The sequence below is a fragment of the Macrosteles quadrilineatus genome, unplaced genomic scaffold (genome assembly GCF_028750875.1).
Source record: "Macrosteles quadrilineatus isolate MER2022 unplaced genomic scaffold, UCM_ALF_1.0 Scaffold_1__1_contigs__length_201487025, whole genome shotgun sequence".
Taxonomy (NCBI): domain Eukaryota; kingdom Metazoa; phylum Arthropoda; class Insecta; order Hemiptera; family Cicadellidae; genus Macrosteles; species Macrosteles quadrilineatus.
Window position 1 is genome coordinate 15932810 of NW_026542594.1, and position 20338 is coordinate 15953147.

General features: G+C 34.8%; 1 protein-coding gene across 1 annotated transcript in view; it reads left to right on the forward strand.

The window, feature by feature from the left end:
- The first annotated feature begins 750 nt into the window (after window positions 1-750).
- Window positions 751-20338, forward strand: part of LOC129004105 (troponin C, isoallergen Bla g 6.0301) — a 67605-nt gene continuing 48017 nt past the window's right edge. The window contains exons 1-3 of the mRNA XM_054432529.1: window positions 751-840; window positions 4275-4302; window positions 10967-11110. Of these exons, the coding sequence (XP_054288504.1) occupies window positions 838-840; window positions 4275-4302; window positions 10967-11110 (175 nt within the window). The 5' untranslated portion in view covers window positions 751-837. The remainder of the gene's footprint in view (window positions 841-4274; window positions 4303-10966; window positions 11111-20338) is intronic.

The window sequence follows — 20338 nt, forward strand, 5'->3', positions numbered from 1 at the left end:
TTTTAGAATTATATTATTAACAACTATTCTATTCGTATTACATTTTCCATTACAATTTTAAAATCTTGAGGAACTTTAATGATCTTCAATAATCTATTATTGTGTAACCATTTGAAATTGGTTTTTCATGACTTAAAGATGTTCAAGACTTTTTTCAAGACTAGATTTTCAACTTTTTCAAGACTTCTTTAACACTATCTGTGTTTCAGCAACAAACGTAATGATACTAATTGATACTTCATTACTTTAAATTTAAATTGCGACTATACGAAAGTAGATATTTTAAGCCAAGTATAAATGGAGATGAGTGTAGGATGAGTGGCTCGATCTTGCAGTCTTGTTACCGACATGTTCCTTAGATATAATATTAACATAATTGCCAATAGCAACACGGTGGCGTAGTAGCTATGAGTTCTTTTATAGAAAAATACTGTTATCACCAACAAAATTCAAAGCTTATTATTGTACTTAGCTCTAATTCAACTTCAGTTCTCAACACCATGGTAAACTAAATTATTTAACATGTAACGAATGATATGTAGTTTATTAGCAATCTTAAACATCGATATTTCCGTCCGACATATATTCCAGCCAAAACAGCAGGATTATAAAGTATATTGTTTACAGCTTTTAACATGAAAACCACTCGTCAACTCGGACTGCGTCTTAAAATAAAATACGCTAGAGATCAGCATCTAGTCGGTTAGCTGTATTGCTGCTTGGTCTGCTATGGTTAACTGTGCTAAAAATACCCCCCTAGTTCCAGCCCCCCCCCACAGGACTGATACTCCACAAACTATCCAGACGTAGTGACAGCGCCCCCCTAGAAACTTCAACATGGTAAGGCCAACTAGTTATTTACCATAACAATGTCTTTTAAACTAAAAACCGTTAATTTGTTCATATTTTGGGCTTGTTATATGGGTCCCTTCAAACATTTACATGACATGGAAAACCCCTTAAAGTGAATTAAACGTACCTAATGAATCAATTGGTTAATTGTTACTACAAAGACACTTTTTTGAGTCTATTTTAAACTAAAATTTAACTTTAACTGTGTCAAAATGTCCAAAATTTTTTTCTAGAAAATCCGGTAAAAAGTTTGGTTGGGTTGCAATGCTGATAAATGGGTTTGTTGAAATGGTTTGTGTTCTCCATGCTTAATTAATGGTATATTATTACTCGGTTTTATTAGCCAAAAACAGTATGAGCACCTTTCAACTGCGCTCTTTTCTTCATAATGTAGACATTGTGAAACTGTTGTTAGCTTTATTGTGTATACAAATGTTAATGTATTTGTTTTAGCGAATTTACCATATAGGGAATAATCTATTAAAAGGATATACCCAAAACAGATATATCCACTCAAAACTCACACTCCAACATGTTGACAAAAAATACTTTCTCCATATACTATGTATAGGGGGAGAAAGTAAAACAGTATTTTTGAAATCCCATATTATTCTTAAGGAGAAAATGAAAACTGTTTGAAGTTTACTTTTTAATGAATATGTTGCTCAAATTTGGCAAATGTATTTATTTTTTCCTATGCTATTGACATTTGGTCAAAACACTTTTTTTTCCTTTTCCGAATATTTAGCACTGTTAATTACTCACACGCTGTGAAGCATTGTTTATGGAAAGTAAATAAAAGAAACGTCTTAGTATAACACTTAAAACATATATTTACACTTATACTGTTATTCACAAGACGGTAAATATACAAAACATTCGCCTATTGGGTCTGATGATGATTGGAGTGTCCAATCGAAATCGATCACCACTTACCATCTTTTTTGTATACAGGGTGATTGATATAAGTGTGCCAGCCGTTTTATTCGAAAACCATAAGAGATATAAAAAAAGTTAAATGGTAAGTGCCTTGGACTTTTTATTTAAAAAATTGTAGTAAAGTCGAAAAAATTATTTTAGCCGCCACTTTTCCAATATGGCCGCCAAATTTGATTTTTCTTACGGAACACCCTGTATTTTACTATGTATTCTGGTAGAAAATGTAATTTTAAGACGATTTTATTCTTGTGATTATTTTTATAAACCTAACCGTTTCAAAGATAATAATGGTTTAAGTTGTGAAATTTTGAATGGTTTTCGAATAAAACAGCTGGCATGCTTGCCGTTATCGAAACTCTTTCTCATGCAGAAATTCCAAAACTTTAAACATTATTATCTTAGATACGGTTAGGTTTATGAAAAAAAATCACCAAAATTACATTTTCTACCAGAATACATAATAAAATACAGGGTATTCCATAAGAAAAAACAAAGTTGGCGACCATATTGGAAAGATGGCGGCTAAAATAATTTTTTCGACTTGACTACAATTTTTTAAATAAAAAATCCAAGGCACTTACCATTTAACTTTTTTTTATATCTCTTATAGTTTTCGAATAAAACGGCTGGCACACTTATATCAATCACCCTGTATTTACCGTCTTGTGAATAACAGTATAAGCGTAAATATATGTTTTAAGTGTTAAAAGACTTTTCTTTTATTTACTTTCCGTAAATTTAATAACACGTACAATGCTGATCAAGAAGGCATTGTTTATGGCATAAATTTAACAAATTTATATTCTTTCAAATTTTTTGGGTGCAGGAAACTACTCTAATCTAAGTGTTTATCTTTAAATTGGGTTACAACTGTTACAAGAACCTGCAAAATATTGATCGTATTATAGATTTCCAAAATAAATGTTTGAAAGTTCGGAAGATCTGAGCCTGGATTGAGTTTCAGCATTTCATTGTAATAACACTATAAACTGTACTTATATAATATTCACAGTTCGCTACACTACTGTGAAATGACATGTTTTCGTTGCATGTTTATCAGCTACAAAAATCTAATCATTACATTGTTTACTACGGCATAAGAATGTTTACTATGCAAAAGAAATGTTTACTATATTTTTTTTAGTCTCCGACGTAAACAAACAAATATTTGTTATTGTTTTATCAACTGTTTCAATTTTCAACAACTAAACATTGAATTTAAATTGAAGTCATAACAACAACAAAAATCGATGAGCTTTGTAATGCATAGGCTAATCATAATTATTCTTTTTAGTATATCGAAAAGTAACGTTCAAAACACGAGTCAAAGTGGGTCTATGCATATGATCGACCATTTAAAGTGCTCGATAAATTTCACACTTCAAACATGGTCTCAAATATGTAATGACTCGTTTTATACTCTTGTTATGAAATATACTATTACATCATACTAAACAGAAACAGGTACTTGTCCATCCATTGATAGGCTGGAACGTTGCCCTTTACCATGCCTACACACGGAAAAGTAACGTAATGTACTTTTACCGTGCACTTATACTTACTTACTTTTACCGTCAGCTGATGAAATAAACAGATAATTGCAACGGCTAGTAAAACAGTTAATAAACAGCTAATTGCAACGGCTAGTAAAACAGTTAATAAACAGCTAATTGCAACGGCTAGTAAAACAGTTAATAAACAGCTAAGTAAAACACCACTTATCGAACTAGTAACGTAATATACTAATACATTATTGGGATAAACTAGGTCTATTGTTTATTGTATTTTTATTTTGTTTTGTAACTTGATCTACAGTCATAGTTTACCACAGACGGGGTGACGACCCGATAGTTATTTCTGGAAATGGGAGAATGCCCAGTTGGTTTCCGCCATTACTCATTTCCTTCAGTTCACGGACACTCTTTAAACACTTTTGAAAGTTGTTTGCGGTGATATGTAAAAAACTTAAATAACAGTCTTTTTGGATGCTAAAATATTTAAAAATTACAATGCCATCGCCCATACAAAAGGGTGATGTTGTTGTACCTTTCGTTGATATACTTACTTAAAATTGAATGAGGAGTGTTAAATCAGAAAACGTTTTCCGAGAGAAACATTTCCATCCCTACAGTTCTAAACTTATTTGTAAATCTAATACTTCTCATGCCTAACAGAATTGATGTCAATGATTGGTAGTATTGCAAGAAGACATCTTGTGCAATTAAAAAATATGAAACAAACTTCCATGTGTTTCATGTCCAAACTCTGCTCTGCCGAGTGTGCTGAGTGTCTACTAATGTTTCCAAACTATTGTTTTTCGTTGATAAAAAATGTAATATAATAATGGTATATAGATGGAACGTATACCGTACTTCAGTGTTCAAAGTGAATGATATAACTGACAATACAATTTTGGTATGAATTATTATCAATCATATAATTGGTTTTACACTGTTATTAATATCAATCTTCATATGTTATAGGATGATCTACCACCTGAGCAAATCTCTGGTAAGTTGGGGTCCAAAATGTTCTTTTAAAGTATACAATTCAAGTAACCCTAATAAGCATTACGCTGTATAGTGTGTGCAAGTAACAAAATAAAACTGTTATTTTGTTGTTATTTGCTTTCTTTTGCAGATGAGGCTTAAAATGTAACAACTAGTGCTTTGGAGTCTAAAAAAAATATGTTTAGCCTACATGCAACTTTATGAAATTGCGCTTGATAATGAAAAGATTAGATTAATAAGTGTAAATACAAAAATACTGATTGTTATTGATTTAAAAAAAAAGAGTGAAGAATATGATAATTTGGGTTTATAGTAGATTTACACAATGCTACTAGACACTGAAACATACATGATTATTTTAGTTTGAATAGTATGAAATTTTAAGTTTAGCAATTTATTAAGAATTAAACAAAATAAACGCTACAAAGTGGTGGTTTTTTTTTGTAGTTATGCTAATACTGAAAGTATGACATTTTCTGACTTAGCCAATACATTAGTGTAAATCTGGCCAAATGAATAACTTATGGCTTATGGAACCGATCAAAATTCACAAATAATAATGTCGGTATTATTAAAGGTGGCTGGTTGCACAGTACAGTGTCTGATTTATTTGTTTCTTGTTAGTGATTTAGTGAATTACTGTTATGCAGTATGAGACGATGCAATTATGAGATATGAGACTATTAACTATTTGCAAGCACACAGCGTATAATTATTCTGTAATAATTTAGGAGTAAATAAATACAATAATTACTAAAACTTACTGTTTTTTTTTTGTACTTTTGGATATTACAAGTATGGATTTCACTATCACAAGTACATACAGTAAAACTTCCATTTATTTATGTACATGACGTAAGTAACCTCGTTTAATCACCTTATCAATTAAACAATTTTTTAACCACTAGACCTATGGAACTGAGCAAAAACGGTTAACAGGATAGACAGATGACAGAAATCCCTGTATTTATTACTACAGTTTGAATAAAAAATATAATGAATTTTTAAGAAGATGACAAAGTGTAGATGTCAATAACACACAGTAGCACTTTTTATGCATGTTTATTTATATACTATATCATATCATTAAAATACTGCGGTATAAAAGCACAGTAGAAATAGGGACATAGAGATTTTGAAGATTGCCGAAAAAGAGATTGATGGTTAAAAGAGCGAGAACTAATCAAGGTTTCCATGTATCCAATCAACTATCTTTTTTTTAATTGTGGTGTAGTTTGTTTAGACAACTATTCCTAGTAAAGAGTTCTGTGTCTATATTGCTAGTTGCTGGAGTCTAGCGTTGTCAAAAATAGACTTGGGACTTTCCTTCCCCCCTCCATGTTGCATGTTAAACAGTTTCATATGCTCGAAATATGAAAATCACTAGATATATGGTATTTAGCAACTGACTATACAATTATAAGAAGTATTGATAATAAACATTTCCTTGTACTTATTGGTTGACAGAGGTTGACAAAGTAAGTCATTTGAAGTTACTTAGGAAAACAACTATCAACTATATTACAAATAGCACTGAATCAATAAAATTTTAATTTTTATTAGCAGCATAGTTTCAATTTAGTCCGTTGGCAATAAATAAATAAATAAATTATAATATAGTGTTATACTTGGATAAATCAACATAGTATTATTGTTTTACAAAATATAACATTTCACTAGTATTCTTAATCAGCTGCTTAGAAATTTAAAATTTGTAATTGTTTTTACTTTGTGTTTCTTTTTTCGTAATTAGCATTTTTGGTGTTTATTGTAAGGGAACAATCTGATCTCCGGTCTTTTTACTATCTAATTTCATTGATAGCCCAATGTCCCGCTCCCAGAGAACACAGAATATAAAAGAATATAAAATTTATATTCTGTGTTCTCTGCCCGCTCCCGCATGGAATCGATCCAGCAAAAAATGCAGCCATCAGGTTTCAGGACAAGCATTATAACCAATTTCGTTACCCAGACAATTTTATAGGGAGAGGCAGAACTTGTGGACAGGATGATGCAGTTTATCAGGTAGCTCAAGTTTGAAAGGCGGTGAAGCACTTGACAGGATGTACCAAAATCTCACAATATGGATGACACCTAAAAACACAATTCACCCTTGCCGAGTCAATCAATCCACCACTCAACCTCTCAACTCTCATAAACTATTAATATGTTTTTTGTCTATGGTTATATACAGGGTGTTTTTATAAAATTCAACTTAAATAATTACATGCACAGAGAGTTACTGGTTGGGTACAAAACAAGCTTATAAGTTGGCAGCCCTGCTTCCTTTACTTCATTATTCATCAGCTGATATGCATTTTTGCATTCTTGCCTACATGTTTATTGGGAATTTTATGAAGACCCAGATAAGGTTTTATTTTAAACATCTGATAAAAATAAACATGGCCTGATAATGCCATCTGATAAAATGCCAATCAAAAATGTCAGAAAATAGGAAAACATTAGAGTCAAAAATATCAGAAACTAGTAACACGTTAGAAACCCTGGAAGCTAATATTGTCGCAAAAATGTCAAATGTAGAATCAAAAATGCTGAACGGATTAGATTAATATTCTAGCAAAGTTGATAGCTTAGAAAGTAGAATGAATGAAATTGATGAGAAATTTAACTGCATGAAAAAGAATCTAGAAGATAGATTAGTAGATAAGCTTAGGCAGGAGATGGCTGCATCGGGGAGCTTCACACCTGCGACCTCGGCTAGCACTGGTGAACTTCTACCGGATAACGCTCCGGAAACAATCTCCAAGCGCCCACTATTGCTGTCGTTGCTCCTCAGAACATAGTTCGAGGGCAAAACCCCCTGGGTGGACTACGTGATTCTCTTTGAGACAGTGGCTATGGTTCGTGGGAGGACCGAAGAAACAAAGGCTTCAACACTGTGTCTTGCACTCTGGGATGATGCATTAGCTGTTCTGCATGCTATGCCGATGGCGGAGCGGAAGAATTTCCAGAACTGGTAAGAAGATTGGACATGCGATTTGGGCATCGACACATGGACCAGCTCTACCCATCACAACTGTGGAACCGGATACAGAAACCTAGCGAGACACTCCTGGAGTTTGAAGCCGACATTGCTCGACCATTTTTTATCGCTTATCTGTCGGTCACGGATGACGTCTACGAGAGCTTGGAGGTGGATAAATTCCTAGACGGACTACGTGAACCTGAGACTCAACAGGCAGTGAAGCCTGCCAGACCGAGGACCCTGAGTGACGCATGACGCACTGACACAAGCGCTGGAGTTTGAGGCTGTGCGACAGTCGGTGAGAGGCCAGGCTCGAGTCCGTGCGGCAGACGCAGAACCTACAACGGCTCCACTAGACATCGAGGACCTGGTAAAGAGAGTTCTGGAGGCACTTAAAACTCGCCACCGGCAGGTACGCTGTTGGAACTGCGGAGAGATGGGGCGTCCCCGGAGTAAACGTCATTTAATCTATTCAGGAACGAAGCAGGAGTATGACTTCGAGTCAATTCATCGTGCTGGGCCGAGACATAAGAAGGCGGATGCACAACACTTCAGCCAGAAGGCAATGCGGAAACAGTTGCAATCATTGTGCGCGCAAGGATGACAAAAGTGCATCGGTTCATCGAGTGACTACCGTTAACGACGAATGGGACAAGAAGAAGCTGGTCAGAGGACCAGAAGGGGGACCCAGACCTAAGACACATTATACAGTGGAAGATGGACGGTTAAGGATGACCATCGTGGTAGGATGTTGCTCCCTTGTTTAAGAACGGGAAGAGGATGGACGAGATTCATTAGAAAGTCCATCGCAACATATCTGGAGCAAGTGACAGGATGAAGGAGAGGTACGACGTGACGGCCGAGGGAGGAGGTTTCACACCTGGAGATCTCGTGTGGCTACACAATCCCCAAAGGCTTCGTGGTTATTCACTCAAACTCCAGAACTCGTGGGAAGGACCCTATGAAGTTATATCCCGTATAAATGACATAATCTACCAGACTAAGAAGCAACCATATGGCAAACCCAAAATATTCCATTTCAACAGACTTGCACCCTACAAAGGAGATTACAGCCAACAAGAGGAACAACAAGTTCGGAACCTGTCTAACGAGCCAAGCGACGTTGTGCCTAAGAGACGTGGAAATGAGGGACTGGGGCTATTATACAAGGACCGCTTCACCTTGCCAGTGCAATATACCTTGGTCCTCTGCGTAGCAGAAGACCTGAGAGCGTCGCTAGCGCCGCAGTCTTCAGGAAAAACATTTGGAGGGACCGAAGATCATGAGCGCCGGAGCCCCATCATTGGCACAACCTGAAGCGAAATAGGCAATGGGGAACCGGAGATATTATCGATCCAGAAGATCGCAAGCCTCTGGGGAATCTGTTTTGGGACAGGACAGTCTTAAGGAGGGGGTAGTGTTACAAATAAGGTCCGTCTTTCGGCACACGCCAGTCTGAGTCTAGTCAAGTCAGAGATCAACGCCAGTCCGAGTCTAGTCAAGTCAGAGATCAGTGCAGCGACCGCACGCCGGTGTGGACCAGTGCCAGTGACTGTGACATTAACAGTAACAGTGACAGTGACAGTCTAGTGACAGTGTTGTGGCAGAAGTAGTGATAAATCCTGTAGAGGTTAGCTGTAAGTAGAAGTATTGTAAATTAGAATAACCTTGTGGTTAATGATGATGTACAATGATTAATAAAATAATATAATTAGTATTTTATAGGATTTATTGTCTGGACAAAAAGTACAAGATCAAAAGAAAGAAAAAGGTAAACAAGAAAAGTAAATATTAGTTAACAATAATTGCTAACATGTGTTTTAAGTTCAAATCAATTGAATACTGACAGATGGTTAGGTACAGCCACATACTCCCCTCCCAGTGACAGCGCAAAGTTTCATGTGAGGTATTTGGAAGAGAACCTCACAACACGTCCCGAGCGGGTTTTTCGTTCATGGACAAGTCCAGAAGGTCCAGGTTGGGCTGAAGGCTGTTGAGTCTTGATGTTTCTAGGTCTCGTTGGTGGTGAGTCTGTTTCAGGTTGTTTCGCCAGTTCATTACCTGACTCCATTGTTTTATCCATCTGAGACTGTGTAGGTTGAAGATGATTTTGAAGAATAAATGCTGGTTTCAGCCGATCAATAGAAACGGTATCTTCACCCCGTGGCAATAATATGTTAAAATACTTGTCACCTCTTGAAACAACTTTGAAAGGCCCTTCGTATGTTGGTTGAAGAGGCTTTCTTATTGCGTCATGACGAATAAAGACATGAGATGAGGTCATGAGATCAGGATGGATGAAAATATATCGTTTATGATGATGGCGAAATGGTACAGGACGAATTGATTCGACATGGTCTTGAAGTCGAGCAAGTAGTTTAGGGATGTCATTCGGCAGCTTGGAGTCTTCAAAGAAATCAACAGGGAGGGTGATTGGTTCTCCGTAGACGAGCTGTGCAGGTGAAACTCCTATTTCTGGTATTATGTTTGAATGAAGTCCAAGCAGAACTGATGGAAGTTTGGAAACCCAGTCTGCTGTTAGTTGTGCTTTGAGAGCCGATTTTAAGGAGCGATGCCACCTTTCAATAGCTCCATTTGCAGCAGGATGGTAAGCTGTAGTTTTTATGTGATTTATGCCAAGCATGGCTGTCAATGATGAAAACAATTCACAATCAAACTGCCTTCCCCTATCAGTAATAATAAAACGAGGAACACCGAAGCGAGATATCCATGAGTGCAAAATAGTGGAAGAAACTTCTTCTGCGGTGATGCATGAGATTGGTATCGCTTCAGTCCATCTTGAAAACCTATCGATGATGGTTAACAGGTACTGATATCCTCTTGAAGGAGGTAAGGGTCCAACAATATCAACATTCAAATGAGAGAATCGTTTTTCGGCAGTAGGGTAGGCACCGAGTTCACTAGAAGTGTGCCGCCATGTTTTACAGCGTTGGCAAGGAATACAAGTTTTGGCCCACAATGAAACATCGCGTTTCAGCGAAGGCCAGCAGAATCTCTCTTGAAGTAGTTTGACTGATGCGGCAATTCCAGGGTGAGATAGATTATGAATGGAGTCATAGAGAGGTCTTCGGTAGGCATGAGGGATGAAAGGTCGTAGAGTTCCAGTCGAAGAATCGCAAATCAATTGAAGTCTGACAGATGGTTAGGTACAGCCACAACCTTGTCATTAGCCAGGTTTAGGCAGGCTTAGTTAGGTAACTGTAATTACTGGTTTTGAAAAATATTAGAGGAAATAAATAGCTTTTATAAAATCACCGAGTTTTTATTGTAAAGAACCTGTATAGCAACAATACAATATATGAACTTTCTATACAACAACAATATTGACAACACTACAATACACAACTATATTGAGCAATATTAACAATTCCAATTGAGAAATTGTTACAATTGATTAGTAACAATATTACAATATTGAGTTTATTTAAAATTAATTCTTAAATCCACTAAGCTGTGCAGACATAAATGTAACAACAATCCACATAATTTGATCAGTGAAGTCAAGGAAGCAGGCTTGCAAAATTATTAAATCGTTTTTGCCTAAATAGTGACAAACAGAGATAGGCCTACTTGTAATTTTAGTTGAGTTTTATAAAAAAAAACGAACACGGTTTCATATAGTGTTATCTAACACTCGTCAAATATACAATTGTTTCAGTGCTGAGAAAAGCGTTTGATGCCTTTGACCGTGAGAGGTCGGGCAGTATACCTACAGACATGGTGGCTGACATTCTTCGACTCATGGGACAACCTTTCAACAAGAAAATCCTCGACGAACTGATTGAAGAAGTAGATGCCGACAGTAAGTATAGGCTTTTTACAGTTTTTCCCCCAGAAAAACAAAATATTTTCATCCAAATTAATTTTAAATTGAAGTAGGTGGTACCGGTATACTATAAACACATTATTTTACAATATTCTACAAAATCAAAACAGTTTTCACTGATGTCAATGAGCTCAAAATTTTAACTAAGCTTTGCTTCAAGAGAGTTAGCTTTTTCGAAATAGGTACTTTGCTATTTTTTAAGAAATATATTTCAGTTTAAAAAGTATAGTCTTACTTTGCCATTAATTTACTCTCTAAATATTCAGTTCTTTAAAAAACTATTCTCCTACTGTTTAATTTTTATCGGCATACATAAGCAGTCTGTTCAATGTTTATATTATGTTTAAAATGTTCTTATTTATTGCACTCTGTAATTTAAGCTTTACGTAGAAACAAAGTACTGTACTATCTGTGGACCCGTCCTAAGCACGGGTGTCAAGTAGTCTGTTAAACCTGTATTTATTAAGCTGATTTACATATTAGTTAGAATTTCTCAAGAGCTACAGTCTAAAAAATCCTTCAGATATTAACCTACATAAAGACAAATTCTGATACTTTTAAATTGAAATAAACGGTATCAGCTATCTGACACATACTTTCTACCATAAGCTTGCCATTGACATTAACCCTTAAAATGCATTGGGAGAAATATTGGTATTTTATGGGTAAAATCAAAAAATTTGCAATACCTCTTAAACCGTAATTTAAAAGTAGTAGTAATTTTAAGGTAGGGTCATTTGTAGATTCTTGAACCTGGTAACCATAAGGTAAACCAATTTAATTAATCATTCTTGAAACTGGGAATAACAGCCTAACACACAAATTACAACAATTGTTAGTATAATCTCCAAAGACAATATTAGGCCCTACCTATCAATCTATTAATCAGCATATGCTATTAATTTCACATAAGTCAACACATGTAATAACACGTGAAACATATATTTAAATTTAAGAGTCAGCAGGAGTCAATAATTTTGCATTGTTGTTGACCGTCAGATGCCAGGCTAAAGAGTGGTTGTCCTAGCGCCGATCATCAAAAGCATGCGTTCACGTTGAAGCATATTAATCATGCACCATAAGCTTAATTACCGAGCAGAAAATTATACGTGATTCTTAAATATATTTTCCTTGGTGAATTGCTTTTGAGATTTTTATAATTTTTGTTTTAGAGGTTGAAAAAATCACAGTTATCTATATAAATAAAATTTGAGTTTTGTCTGTACATTGCTCAGAATTATATATTTTTAGGCTATTTTTACGTTTTATACATTAAAGAAGCAGAAACAAGTCTTATCTATATTTCTGTCTGTCTGTCTGTCTTTTTGTCTGTCTGTAACACTCAAGATGGCATTTTACGCAATCTTCTCCATGAAAACGAGAGTACCTTTCAAGATCCAAGTCATTTTAATGGATTGGCAGAGTGTCTTTAGCCATTAAAATATGGCCTCACTTCTTTGTAAATAAAATTACGGACGTTAAAAAATGACGTTTTGTGCGATTTTTGTCAAATTTTCGTTCAATTTTTATCACATAATCATTTATTTATGAAATAACGAACAGCTGTTCGGATCAAGATTATTTTTTTCTAGCTGCCACTGATATGTTTACAATGTTGTTTACAAATACCGCAACCATTTTCGATCCCGTTTTGAAAGCAAATCCCAACCAAGTGAAATTAAAAACGTTTTTCTTACATAGCGGATTTAATTAATCGCAAGTGCAATATTATAGTGTAACCGTAAATAAAATTAAATAACTAGGCATCATCCAGGTCAGGAACCAGAAAATCTTTGTGTATAAAATTGTTCTTGAGTTTTGATAACCAGAAAGAAGACCTTGAATCAGTGTTGTATAGGGCTGGGATACATAATGATCGTCGTCAATAGCTTACAAACAAGGTTTCCACTCATTGACGGCGCTTCAATGGCGGTTATGTAAAGTGTAAAGTAAAAAATCACAACTGCAGTGGGTGATTGTAACAGAGGTATACGGATGATGCTAAACTCGCTTTTCCAATGTGTCACTTTCTGTTTCTACTCACCGTGTGATGCAATCGCTGGACCATACAGCCAATAGGCCCATAGCCCATCTCTTGGGTACGTACTTTGGGTACGTACGTACGCCTACCTATTTATTCATAACAACCTTTTCGACGACGATCCTTGATACCGGTACTTTTCCATAGAATACATGGCCTACCTACTTAAGAAATAAAATTACAAATGTCCAAAAACCCAACATTGTGTGATTATTGTCACATTCAAATGACTACTATAAGATCCCCGTGCGTAGAACGGGCACACAGCTAGTAGTCAATATATTTATTTAGTTTGACAAAATAATAACAATTAAAATTGAAAAGTGAATAGGAAATCACACCGCAGTTTCAATGGCTTTAATATGAGATATTTTACAACATTTTATCTTAATAAACAATGCCGTAATATGCTTCAACCATTAACATTTCCGTTATGGGCAGAAAATCTAAGATGCCCGGAAGTCCTGCTGACTCTGTTTTAACAAGACAGTGAATCCTATGAAAGGTAAGTAGCATTGATTATACATATTAAATTAGTCAATGGTAGTAGTGTCACGTCATATTTCAATTCTATATTTGTGGTCAGTGCCGGATTTAGGGTAGGCCTACTTGCGGCCCTAGGCCAAATTACTTGAGCGGCCCTCCCCCTATGCTGGAAATTCCTCGCGATCGCGGAAGTAATCGTGAATATCTCCTATGCATCAAGGGGACATCATCATCGACACCCGTGATCGTGGATGAAATCATGTACATCTCCCCTAAACTAAATCAAAGCCATCATAGGTAAGCCTATCCGGGACCGCGGCAAAATCTTTAACATCCCCCGCGGGCAAAGGGACATCATCCTCGACACTCGCGACCATCATATCCCGTGACCTGTGACCTGGAGGACATCATCAACGCCACCCGTGGTGGTGGTGTTTCCACTACCACTTTTATATGTGTCTTGTTAAAACAGTTTTTTCTACCCTAGTAGCATTTTTACTATGAGTCAACGTGAGTATGTTAGCTTTTAGGAGAAACGATCAAAACTCATATTAAGTGTTTAGTGTATGTGATGTAATTGAAGTCCCTCTCGCACCGAGGTCCGCGATGGTAGACACTCGGCTAGCAACACAACCACATTTAGTTTAATTGTAAATACTGTATATGTTTCAAGTGTTATTAGACATATTTTTATTTACTTATTGTTATATCTATGCAGAAGAATAATTCAAAATAAAAATACTTTTTATTGCGTTTAAAATCATGGCATTTTTAAAAAGTTTTTTTTTTATAATTGTTCTCAACTTTTTAGTCTTTAATGTGTAAATTTGTTAAATCTATTTTTCACCACACTGTAATATTACATGTCATTCATTCATCATTAACATTAATAATTATTTATCTATTATTTTGTATATTTTCTCCCATAATGTCTGTTAATGACCCTGATAATGTGTTATCAGCTATTTAATGTTTCTCCTTGTTAATGTGTTATTTTATCCAATTTTGTTCAATGTTATATAATATCCCATCACCCCACAGAAACATCATCCTATTTTATGCGACAATATAATATTTATGCCAATTCTCTCCATACCTATCCTGTACTTATCAAAAACCAACAATAATCATTTACTTAGAATAATATATAATTGTAAGAAAATTGCAATATAGTAATAACATCTTAAATATAGTATTACTTTTCAAAATTATCCAAAGAAAATCAAAATTACTGTGGCAAGTGTCATTTATGTGAATTAACCAGCTGTACATAATTTCAACAATGGACATGGACTTCCTGAGCTTCTACCATTGCCTCTGCCCAGATCCTGCCAACTCTTCACAGTGTGAACATCATTCTATTAGACATTGTGTTTGATTTAAATTAAATTCATAATCCCAAAGTATAACCTAAATTTTAAATTTCTTATCATCCAAAAGTATTGGACAAGTGCCTTGAAGAGTTACCAAATTTTAACCAACCCCTATTTTATTTATTACATGGATCCAAAGGTGAAGACAGACACTCCAAATTTGGTAACCATCATCCATCTTGTTTAACTAAGGACAAATTTAATCTTCATTGGACATTTAATCAGCCTAGCCTAATAGGCCCAATTAACTTAACTCATCAAGATATTTTAAATTGAACTTTTATTCAAAATTTAATCTTCAAATTCTATTTTATTTCATTAAATTCAGTGAAACTATCTGGAATCTTTCTTTGGACATTAACATTATTATATTAATAGCATCACGAACCTAGTATTTCAGAATAATAACTAAATTAAATTATTTGCATTTTAAAGAAGCCTAATATATCATTCGAACCGGCACGACCACCCCTCCCTGAAATTAAGAGCTCATATTTAAATATTATTTAGTACTTTAGAAGAAACCAACCCAGTATAAGCCTAGAATCTTTTCATCCACTTTGGAACCCCCACCATTTTGAAAATTTACCATTGTTAACTTACCCTGTAGCTAATTCAACCAATAACTTATCTTATATTTGTATTTCATTAATAAATTTTATATTGTAACTTACCAAATCTATTTATTCTTAAAATAATTCATATATTATAAGATTAAGATAAAGACTTACCTTATTAGACAGAAATAAAACACAAATTAGGAATTATCTTTATTAAGAAAGAAATGACTTTGAGTTCAATGTGGGCTAACTTAATAGCCAAAGGAATTTTGTAGGCCTAAGTTAATGAAAAGTCTATAGAAAGCTTTATGGTGCGTAGCAACACTATGATGTTTTTCTGTATTACATGCGTTAAATTGGTGGCTGAAAGTTACGTTTTGCTGGCCATGCCAACTGTCATCGTAATTTGGGGACCGACCTTGTTATTACATCCCGGGGCCGCAAAATCAGCTGTCCGCTTGCATACGCTTATTCTACGCGTAACGGGATGAGTGAACGTGAGCGCAACAATTGAAAAGTACACCCGCACCTAACCTATTTACCGGTGTCACTGGTGAACACAATGTAATTTGTATTGGCAAATCAACCAAATCTCAGTCGACAACAATCCTAACTTCTCGTCCATTAATTAACCAAAGTCATTGGTTGCAGATGCTTTAATCTAACTGCCACCAACGGTTCCCACAAACTGCACAAATAATTTATTTATTTTGTACTAAGCTATTAATATTTTACTAAAAACACACTTTGTTAGTTTCCTTGTACTGTAGAAGTAAACCTAAGTCCTCGTCAAACCTAATGTAATTTAAATGGATTTAATTGAAAATCAATTAAGACAAATGGCAATGCGCTTAGTCGGCAGGTTTGCTGCGGCGGGGGTATTTTTTATTAAATATAAATCATAATTTAATTTTATATTAACTATTAGTTTGTATTTTATCCCAAATGGGATCTTATCATACAAGAAAAGAATTGTGAATGAGGGTTCTTTTTAAAACATTTTTATTAGATCGCTTTCTTGTCCAGTACAAATTTTGTAATCAATTTTAAACTAACTTCCCGAGGAGCTAGAGAATTGAAACTTGAAATGTAGCTCACATATGGTTGACAATGCAATACTATATCATTTAATTTTCATATTTCACTTGGGCTATGATGCCCCATGTGCTTGTTTTTATTTGCTCGCTTTCTTGTCCGGTACAAATTTTAAAATAGATTTCAAACTAACTTCCTGTTGAGCTAGAGACTTGAAACATAGCTCACAAATCGATGAAAATGCAATACTATATCATTTTATTTTCATATTTCCCTTGGGCTAAGCCCCACGGGCTTCCAAATTTTCCATGTTTACATTTTGGAAGAATGTAAATACTGTATATCAATTGAAGTCAGCTGTAAATACTTAAATTTGACAGTTCAAAGAGCAGAGGTAAGTGGCACAGGTTCTGCTCCCGAGAGATTCTAAATATAAAATACCCTCGCCACAGCAAACCTGTTGACTAAGCTAATTTCCATTTGTCTGAATTCATTTTCAACAAAACCTATTTAAATAACATTAGGTTTAATGAATACCTTGGTTTGCTGCAACAAGGAAACTAATAAATTGTATTTTTTTAGTAAAATACTAGTGTCCCTGTTGCTCGAATTCGAGCAATTGCTATGTATTACATGCATTATTTTAAAACGAACAACATTCATAATTTATAGTGACTTTAAAAGATTCGACTCAATGGAAATACTTAAGATCTACATAACAGATCGATATAATCAACATTTCTTGTAAGATAATTATAAGATAAGATAATTATCTTATAATTTTCCAAAAGCTGATCTTGTTTTTTAGTGTTTTCTACAAATAATAGCCTAACTCATTAGTTAATAATCCATTTCAACCAATTCAGTAAATGTTTGTAGCAAGCTATTAAATTAGCAAACTTGTTGACTGTCTACAATTAACATACGTTCTTCTTCTCACTTTCAATTTCTGACAACAGCTGGAGTTTCATAACAATTTTTGTTTCCTATGTTAATCTTACGGAAAAATACGAAATTTTAAAGGGCCCCAGGGCCTCACTCTATAATTATTTCCCTAAAAAAGAAAGTTTCCTGCACAACTTCACGTTACGCTCTTTCCAATGACCCCAAAAAGGGGTGGCGGAATTGTACCCCCCTGGAATTGTACCCCCTGCAGGTTAGTGACGTCACGATGACGTCTCATTTTCTCGACCAAAACGGCGTGTACGGGAAACTGCAAATTAAGGCCATTCCGAGTGCGAGATGCCTAACAGACTTCTTTGTACGTTATTCATTAATATTTTCTTAACCTTCCCAAGTAGGCTACTAACTGTTTATGGGTTAGCTTAAATTCACAAAGGTTAAAACTTTGACAAACCGTGAAATACTTTGTACCAGATACCTACAACTAAATTTTACAACAGGTATTTTACCCACCTTTGCCAGTAATAGCTGTTCATAATTTGTTACCGAATGAACAATAATGCATATTATGTTTGAATGAACAAAAATGAAATACATTAACTTCTTTTCACGGTCATATTAAATTAAGTTGAAAAAAGTTACGTATATAAATAACCATTCCATTCTTATAGCATAGTTATTGTATACAAACTAGTTTAGCTTAGTTATTAGGCCTATGTGCAGTAATCAAAAGGTAAGTATTTCAAATGTATATAACTAAGCCGAAATTCGCTGCTTGCGACTCCTCTTGAAAACAAAGTTTGTAAGGATTAACGGTAACAGCGGTTTTGTTTGGAAGCAGCTAATAGTATTTGTGTTTTTACGAAATATTGATTACTGGACTATGACAATATTGACTCTGCTTAAAATGTACAGATGTAGATTTGTAATTCATATTGTTTCGGTTTTCAATTCTGTATGTTTTATTTTCAATATTTTAATAAATGTATGTTCTTAAATTTATTTTATTAAATTTATTTTATAGATTTAAATTTAAGAACATACATTTATTAAAATATTGAAAATAAAACATACAGAATTGAAAACCGAAACAATATGAATTACAAATCTACATCTGTACATTTTAAGCAGAGTCAATATTGTCATAGTCCAGTAATCAATATTTCGTAAAAACACAAATACTATTAGCTGCTTCCAAACAAAACCGCTGTTACCGTTAATCCTTACAAACTTTGTTTTCAAGAGGAGTCGCAAGCAGCGAATTTCGGCTTAGTTATATACATTTGAAATACTTACCTTTTGATTACTGCACATAGGCCTAATAACTAAGCTAAACTAGTTTGTATACAATAACTATGCTATAAGAATGGAATGGTTATTTATATACGTAACTTTTTTCAACTTAATTTAATATGACCGTGAAAAGAAGTTAATGTATTTCATTTTTGTTCATTCAAACATAATATGCATTATTGTTCATTCGGTAACATGGCAAAGGTGGGCAAAATACCTGTTGTAAAATTTAGTTGTAGGTATCTGGTACAAAGTATTTCACGGTTTGTCAAAGTTTTAACCTTTGTGAATTTAAGCTAACCTATAAACAGTTAGTAGCCTACTTGGGAAGGTTAAGAAAATATTAATGAATAAAGTACAAAGAAGTCTGTTAGGCATCTCGCACTCGGAATGGCCTTAATTTACAGTTTCTTAGAATATCCTTTCACAACAAGCAATTCATTAGGTTTCGGGTAACATGGTTCAGTTCACTTTCGTGTGATTCCCCTCTAATATCCAACATAACTATTGTTTTGATTTTACTTGGTAATCATAATAGACAGGCTCCTGGGTGAAATGGGGGGGTACAATTCCAGGGGGTACAATTCCGGGCCGTACATCTTCTTCTGCGGTCACCAGGGGGTACAATTCCAGGGGGGTACAATTCCGGTCCTATAAGACCTATAAGAAGGGCTAGACTGCCGGGGGTACAATTCCAGGGGGGTACAATTCCACCCCGTACACTGGCCAAATAAAATAGAGTTCTAACTGAGGGGGTACAATTCCAGGGGGGTAATATTCCGGTCCGTACAGTTTTTTAGATGCGAGTGGATTTAATCAAACCACTCGTGCATAACAATATCAAAGTTTTATGAGGGGGGTACAATTCCAGCCCGTACACGCCGTTTTGGTCGAGAAAATGAGACGTCATCGTGACGTCACTAACCTGCAGGGGGTACAATTCCAGGGGGGTACAATTCCGCCACCCCTTTTTGGGGTCATTGGAAAGAGCGTAACGTGAAGTTGTGCAGGAAACTTTCTTTTTTAGGGAAATAATTATAGAGTGAGGCCCTGGGGCCCTTTAAAATTTCGTATTTTTCCGTAAGATTAACATAGGAAACAAAAATTGTTATGAAACTCCAGCTGTTGTCAGAAATTGAAAGTGAGAAGAAGAACGTATGTTAATTTTAGACAGTCAACAAGTTTGCTAATTTAATAGCTTGCTACAAACATTTACTGAATTGGTTGAAATGGATTATTAACTAATGAGTTAGGCTATTTGTAGAAAACACTAAAAAACAAGATCAGCTTTTGGAAAATGATAAGATAATTATCTTATCTTATAATTATCTTACAAGAAATGTTGATTATATCGATCTGTTATGTAGATCTTAAGTATTTCCATTGAGTCGAATCTTTTAAAGTCACTATAAATTATGACTGTTGTTCGTTTTAAAATAATGCATGTAATACATAGCAATTGCTCGAATTCGAGCAACAGGGACACTAGTATTTTACTAAAAATTTAAAAATT